We start from the raw sequence: 6,937 nt of genomic DNA, 5'->3' as shown, positions 1-6,937 counted from the left end.
GTCAAATTTGAAGTAAATTAAGATAAAAAAGTTAACACATAATCATATAAAATCCAAGTATAAAAAAGGTATATAGGGAACGTAATCCATAGAATAAAAATTACATGTTTTACATCACAGAAGTATGAAAATGAGATTAACTACAATGCATGAGAAAAAAAGACAAAAAAATTGTTATTGTGGGCATAAAAAGGAAAACAATGCAAGCAACATAAAATTCAAAACCGAGCCAATCAATCCTTTCAATACACTATGATCATCTTCATTCAATACAAGCATTTTGTAGATCTCCCTCATACAATTGCACTCAATCTCTCCTCACAACCTCTCCACACTCACAAGAAACAACCCTAGAAATCTTCCCCAAAGAGAACTATTGGAGAAAACCCTAAGGTTGACAAATACTCTACTAAAACCTAAAGAGAAACAATCTCCACATTTTCCAAGAGTCTCTTAATTATCCCTTAGAATCTCCTTATATAGTTATTGCCAAAATCACCATGAAAATTTTTTCCAAATTAAACTTGGGTAGGCCGCGACGTAGACCTAGCGCAACCACACCACAGCTGGCGTGGCCACTCTGTAAGCTAGCATAGCTAAGGGAGACCGACAATAAGCACAGTATAATTACACAACATTTTGGCATGGTTATGCCAGTTCAACTCCTTACCTTGCTTTGTGTATTAGCTCCGTAAAGTACGCTAGACCTTTATTACGTGCAAAATACCACAAAGAGCTTTCTACAAGCATAAAATTATGATAATTATGAAAGAAAATAATAATTCAAGTTAAGAAATAATGTAATTTTACATCGTATTAGAATACTTAGCACCTAATTATTAACCTTTATTGAATGTGCTCTGCGATTATTGAGGGTAATTAACCATTAGGGCTTGTGCTTATAGGAAATCTCGAATCCCAAATCTTAAAGTCCTCACAAATGAGGGCACATTTATGGGTAGTGTCTTATCTGCCTTTTGAAAACTTTACATGAAACATGGCGGTAAACTTTATCATCTCATCATTTATTTTTTGAGGTAGACCAGGGCGTCAAAATTTTGCAGCCCACACAGAATTTTCAAAAAAATTTTACATGAAACATGGAGGTAAACTTTATCATCTCATCCTTTATTTTTTGAGGGAGACCCGGGCGGCAAAATTTTGCAGCCCACACAGAATTTTCAAAAAAATCTTTGAGGACCTACTACAATAAGAAAATATGCCTCACCTAAGCAAACTACTATGAAACAATTATTACATTTTTTCACATCATTAGTATGCTATGCCTAACCATTTGTTGTTGTTGCTACAACATATCCCAAACATTATGTTGTATATTTACTTTATTATATTACTGTAAAGTCATATTAATTCCTTGTCTTATTTTATATGCATTACATTAAGTATGACTATGTGGTGGTAATAAATATATATTATTGTCTTCTTCCTCTTATTTTCATGATTATTATCAATCTAGCTCCTATCGTCCCTCTGAAGCGCAGTGGAAACTTGAATTTTGATGAGAAGCTGCTTATAGAAGCACTTTACAAGGTACAAAGAATTTTGTTTGCCATTTTTCCTCTCTTGTTATAGAAATTCCTCTGTTTATTTTTTTGAAAAGCATTTATTCTTTATTTGTTTGAGAAAAGATGGTGATCTTGGCAGTTATATACAGATTCTCGTCTCAGTTTCAAAAAATAATCCCGTTATCCTCTACATAAGGGATGTTGAGAACCTAGTCTTGAGATCCAAAAGGATACATTCTATGTTCCAAAAAATGTTGAATAGATTTTCCGGATCTGTGTTGATACTTGGTTCAAGGATCATTGAATCTGATGGCGATTATGGAGAGGTGGATGAGAGACTAAGTATTTTGTTTCCGTATAACATAGAGATTAAGCCTCCACAAGATGAAAGTCATCTTGTAAGTTGGAAATCACAATTGGAAGAAGACACAAAAATAATGCAGTCTCAGGATAACAAAAACCACATTATGGAGGTGCTTGCCTCCAATGATTTAGACTGTAATGACTTGGGTTCAATATGCCAAGCAGATGCAACAATTATAAGCAATTATATAGAAGAAATTCTAGTATCTGCTGTCTCTTATCATTTGATGCATAACAAGGATCCTGAGTACAGAAACGGAAAACTAGTTATTTCATTAAAAAGGTTGGTCAGTTATTGCAGATTTACTTCATTATTTTTTATTGTCTTTATTCCCTTGACTAATTTTTTTCCTTAAAACAGTTTGTCCCATGTACTAAGTATATTTCAGGAGAACAAGCTTGGTGATAAAGATTCCCTAAAACTTGAGGCCAATACTGATGTTGCAAAGGTGTGTGTGCATGTTTTTGCTGTATTTTGTCACATTTTAAAAAATATAGATGCACAATAGAGTTTCTTACTTTCTTGGGAAAATATGAACTTAATTTTATGTTATTATTTAGGAGGATAATGTAGAAATTGAGGCCACGAAAAAGCCTGAGACGAAAACTGAAGGCTCGACTTCTGAAAATAAAAATGAATCAGAGAAGCCAGGTGTAGCTGCTAAGAATGAGGTGGGATCATCAAATAAAGCACCTGTAAGTTATCTTTGACATCTTTGACATCTTTGACATCTTCATCATTGTCTTTAGCAGTATCAACATCATTGGCCTTATCCCATCTGCATTGGTTTGGCTCTATGTTTCCTTATTTCCTTGGAGTGCTTGCATGAACTGGTAACCACTTCCAAAAAAATTTTTCACATATTCTCTACATCTTCGGCGTACTCTTTTTCTCCCAACCCCTCCTCATTAAATTTTATTTACTCCTAGTTCTCCACTAATGCACGCGTCGTCCCAGCTCTCGGCTCCGTTTCCCTCTCCGATTCGGCGCAACTCATAGTCAAACCGAGAAACACCTCTCTCCCATACACAGAAGCCGAACTCCAGACCTCTCTTCGTTCTCCTCCACCGGTGCTGACGCCACTACACTCCCGATCTCCTTCCTGCTGTGCACGCACGTTCATCGTACAGCAACTCTCTCATCTCTTGTTTCTCCTTTGGCCGGACCGCACAACAAGGCTTCGTATCAAGCCAAGCTAGCACTTAGAATACCCTCGATCATTGCCTGTTTGCCAGCAAAAGGCATGCCAGTCTCCCTCACTGTTCACTCCACCTCACTCGCGCCAGAAGCCCGCAAAAACCCAACCATTCTCGGCTGCTCCCCTTTCGTTTTTCGCATACAGCAGCCAAAGCCCGATCTTCCCTCTCTCCTGTTCGCACAGGACTTAGACGACGCTTTTAACTCAAGCGACCGAATCCCGCTCGACCCAGCGCTCGTCTCCCTCAGGCAAAACCTGCTCTCCCACTTCGTCTTTCACAACTCCAAGTCAAGTCCAGCTCGCCCGTCTCCTCTCCCACATGATCTAAAATCAGGAATCAAGCATTACACTAACCAAATCGTCTAATAGAAGCGCCCAATTGGTTTGCTCTTTTTTTTTCCTCCTCCTATTTTCAGTATTTGTGGACTGCCGTGCAATATACGGCGGCGTGGTCTCATTCAGACTGTTATCCGGGCTTCTGGTTGGCCCAAAGTAATGTTTTCTCCTGTTCTAGATCCACTTGCATTGCATTTAACGCAATTTTTATTTTCATTTCTAACAATAGTGCTTGTTTAATTGTTAGATTTTTTAGCATGCATCTAGTTGATGCTGTGTTGTTTGTTATAAAGTAGGATGCCAATAGCACAGTAGCTTAACAAACAACAGAGCTATATATTTCACAAAATATTGGATTTAGGATGCTTTTGTTATGGAATTCTCGAAGGAAAGAAATGAGTTTCTTGTTTATATAGGAAGTTCCTCCGGACAATGAATTTGAGAAGCGCATCAGACCTGAAGTGATCCCATCAAGTGAAATTGGAGTAAAATTTGAAGATATAGGTGCTTTGGATGATATAAAAGAGTCTCTTCAGGAGCTCGTCATGCTCCCCCTTCGGAGACCAGACCTATTCAGAGGCCTTCTCAAGCCTTGTAGAGGAATACTGCTTTTCGGTCCACCTGGAACTGGGAAAACTATGCTGGCAAAGGCCATTGCAAATGAAGCTGGAGCAAGTTTCATAAACGTATCAATGTCTACTATCACATCAAAATGGTTTGGTGAAGATGAGAAAAATGTCAGGGCATTGTTCACGCTCGCTGCGAAGGTTTCACCCACTATTATCTTTGTGGACGAGGTTGATAGCTTGCTTGGGCAAAGAATGAGGGTTGGCGAGCACGATGCGATGCGGAAGATTAAGAATGAGTTCATGACTCATTGGGATGGGCTCTTGACAAAACCGGGGGAGAGAATCCTAGTTCTTGGAGCAACAAACAGACCATTTGATCTTGATGAAGCAATAATTAGGAGGTTTGAACGCAGGTTTGTTTCGTTTTATGTGGTATTTGTACATGATCTCTCTTTCGAACATATCTTTAATGTTTATGTATTATGTGCAGAATAATGGTCGGCCTGCCATCCGCGGAGAGTAGAGAACTGATTTTGAAATCACTTCTTTCAAAAGAGAAGGTTGATGAGGGGCTTGAATATAAGGAGCTTGCAGCAATGACGGACGGTTATAGTGGTAGTGATCTTAAGGTTTGTATTTTTCATACGGCTTATATTTTACTAGATGGTATATGTTTTCTGATAGTTATCACTAACCCAAGGAATTTCTGAGCAGAATCTATGCACTGCAGCGGCCTATCGTCCCGTTCGGGAGCTAATTAAGCAAGAAAGGCAGATAGAATTGGTAATGACTGTTATCACTAACTGGTGCCGTTTGCTAAGTTGAGAGTTGGTAGTGCTAAAAAGGGAACACCAAGTTGGCAAAACGCTATGTTCTTTTCTCAAAAGCTGCTGATTTATTAGTTGCCTTATTGATTCAAAATTAATCTGCGAACTAATTAAAATCAAGATGAAATGTTTAATATCTAATAGATCAAATTTTCTATTGTTACTTAACAGGAGTTATTTGTAGTTTAATCTTTTTATTTATCATTCTTTCAGTTATGTTTGCATAAAACTATTTCTTTCGGGATTAGCTACACTTTATTTTTCTTACACACCTACTTTTATAACCTGATTTATGAAATCTATGAATTTAACGCTTCTTAAACAAAATGTCCCTTTTAATTTTCAGGAAAGAAAGAAACATGCTGAGAGAGCAGAGAATTCTGATAATGAGGAAGAAGATGATGAAACACCAATCATCCTGAGGCCCTTAAACATGGAAGATATGAAGCAGGCAAAGAATCAAGTTAGTATGAACCAATTTTTTGGAACGTGTTTGATCTGTTTTACAATGCGACTTTTGATCAATCTGTAGGTCAAATGCATATTTGGTGTTCCATAACCATAAGAAACCTAATTCGACTCCATATTGCTGTCCTCTAATTCTGGAAGTGTGTGCATATGGAAAATGATAATTTGAGAGCTTCAATCGTTTTGTCTTTTTTATAGAAATCCACATGAAGATAGTTTAATTTTCTGAACAATGCTGTTCTTAATCATGAAGAAAATATGTTGACTTGATTTATTTGTGGGAAAGCATATGACATTGGCTAACCTACACATATGATCACATTTTCATTCTTGGCATTTGGGTCTAAACAATGGGTTACTAATACATTTGCATTCGTCTTCACAACTTGTGTAAGGACATGTTAAAATTAACACTGTGCAGTCCATCTACAAGTTGATATAAGCAAATCCTCAATATAAAGCAAAAGTATTTCAGAAAGCAGACCGTTACATCTTTTTTTGAACTGTGAAGTGTTTTTGTGTTGAAGTATATTATTATTATTATTAGTTTTATTATTCAAAATTTGGAGAAAAGTAGATACCCATCTTGATGAGACCCAGAAGCTAATGAAACAAGTCTGTATGACATTGCTAAACATGTTCGTGATGCAGGTTGCTCCCAGTTTTTCTGCCGAAGGATCGATAATGGCTGAGCTGAAGCAGTGGAATGATTTATATGGGGAAGGAGGCTCCAGGAAAAAGCAACAGCTCACTTATTTCCTTTAAAACCATGCACATAAATATGACGAAGCCGCATACATGTAAAATTATGCCTTCTGGAAGATGACTGGCCGACGAAAATTAAGCGAAAAGCTTTATGAATGACCAGTTGATGCTTGGTACATCCTTGATATATGAGAACTGGGGGAATGGATGTAGAAGCTAGGAAATAGAGAGTAGGAATGTTCAGTGCTGTAGGAGAGAGAGAGAACAATTCAGGCATTTCTCTACGAGGGCTGGATATAATATATTTCATTTTATGTTTGTTTGATTGTGTTTGGGGGGCTGGTGCTTTGAATGTAAAGATAGGGGAGTGCTGTGATTTGTTTTAGCACTTGTGTTTTGCGAGTAAAAGTTTAAGATTCAGACTTTAAATACTAAGTCATATTGCATGCGATTCATTTGGTTATGTTGTACTATAACTATTCTGTTAATGTAATTTTTTTGCATATTAATTCGGTTATGTTGTATAGTTACTATGTTGTGCTAAGTTAATATAAAGATGAAAAAGCTAATATGTTAATGATTTGTTCATTTTTTGCGTTTGTAGTATCTGAAATGGTTTGGATGATACAATGACATGATTATATTTAAATGTGTGAAATTAAATTCATGGCTGTTTATGACATTCAGAGGATAATTGAAGATATTTCTTAAATGTACCAGTAAAATTTTTATATATTAATAATTTGGATAAGAATATATATATTTATATATATTTCAAAAATGAATAATCAGAGGCTATTATACGAGCCTCCAACCACGCCTAATGTGGCTAACAATTTGAGCATCAGCTCTTGAAGGTAGGGCTGTAAACGAGCCGAGCTTGAGCGAGCTTAGGCTTGGCTCATGTTCGGCTCGGTTGAAATAGCTCGCGGTTGGAATACGCT

At 37.0% G+C, this 6,937-nt stretch overlaps 1 protein-coding gene across 2 annotated transcripts in view; it reads left to right on the top strand.

Annotated features, from left to right (window-relative positions):
- LOC110020975 (uncharacterized AAA domain-containing protein C16E9.10c) overlaps positions 1–6,446 on the top strand; it is a 28,615-nt gene extending 22,169 nt beyond the window's left edge. For both annotated transcript variants that reach the window (XM_020719284.1, XM_020719283.1), the window contains exons 9-17: positions 1,478–1,551; positions 1,676–2,172; positions 2,251–2,338; positions 2,451–2,585; positions 3,841–4,406; positions 4,484–4,622; positions 4,708–4,776; positions 5,167–5,283; positions 5,940–6,446. In XM_020719284.1, coding sequence (XP_020574943.1) covers positions 1,478–1,551; positions 1,676–2,172; positions 2,251–2,338; positions 2,451–2,585; positions 3,841–4,406; positions 4,484–4,622; positions 4,708–4,776; positions 5,167–5,283; positions 5,940–6,053 — 1,799 coding nt within the window. In that variant the 3' untranslated portion in view covers positions 6,054–6,446. The remainder of the gene's footprint in view (positions 1–1,477; positions 1,552–1,675; positions 2,173–2,250; positions 2,339–2,450; positions 2,586–3,840; positions 4,407–4,483; positions 4,623–4,707; positions 4,777–5,166; positions 5,284–5,939) is intronic.
- Positions 6,447–6,937: the final 491 nt, after the last annotated feature.

Source organism: Phalaenopsis equestris, unplaced genomic scaffold (genome assembly GCF_001263595.1).
Source record: "Phalaenopsis equestris unplaced genomic scaffold, ASM126359v1 Scaffold000114, whole genome shotgun sequence".
NCBI classification, from domain to species: domain Eukaryota; kingdom Viridiplantae; phylum Streptophyta; class Magnoliopsida; order Asparagales; family Orchidaceae; genus Phalaenopsis; species Phalaenopsis equestris.
Note: the sequence above shows the minus strand (reverse complement) of the source record. Positions and strands in the feature narration are given on the sequence as shown.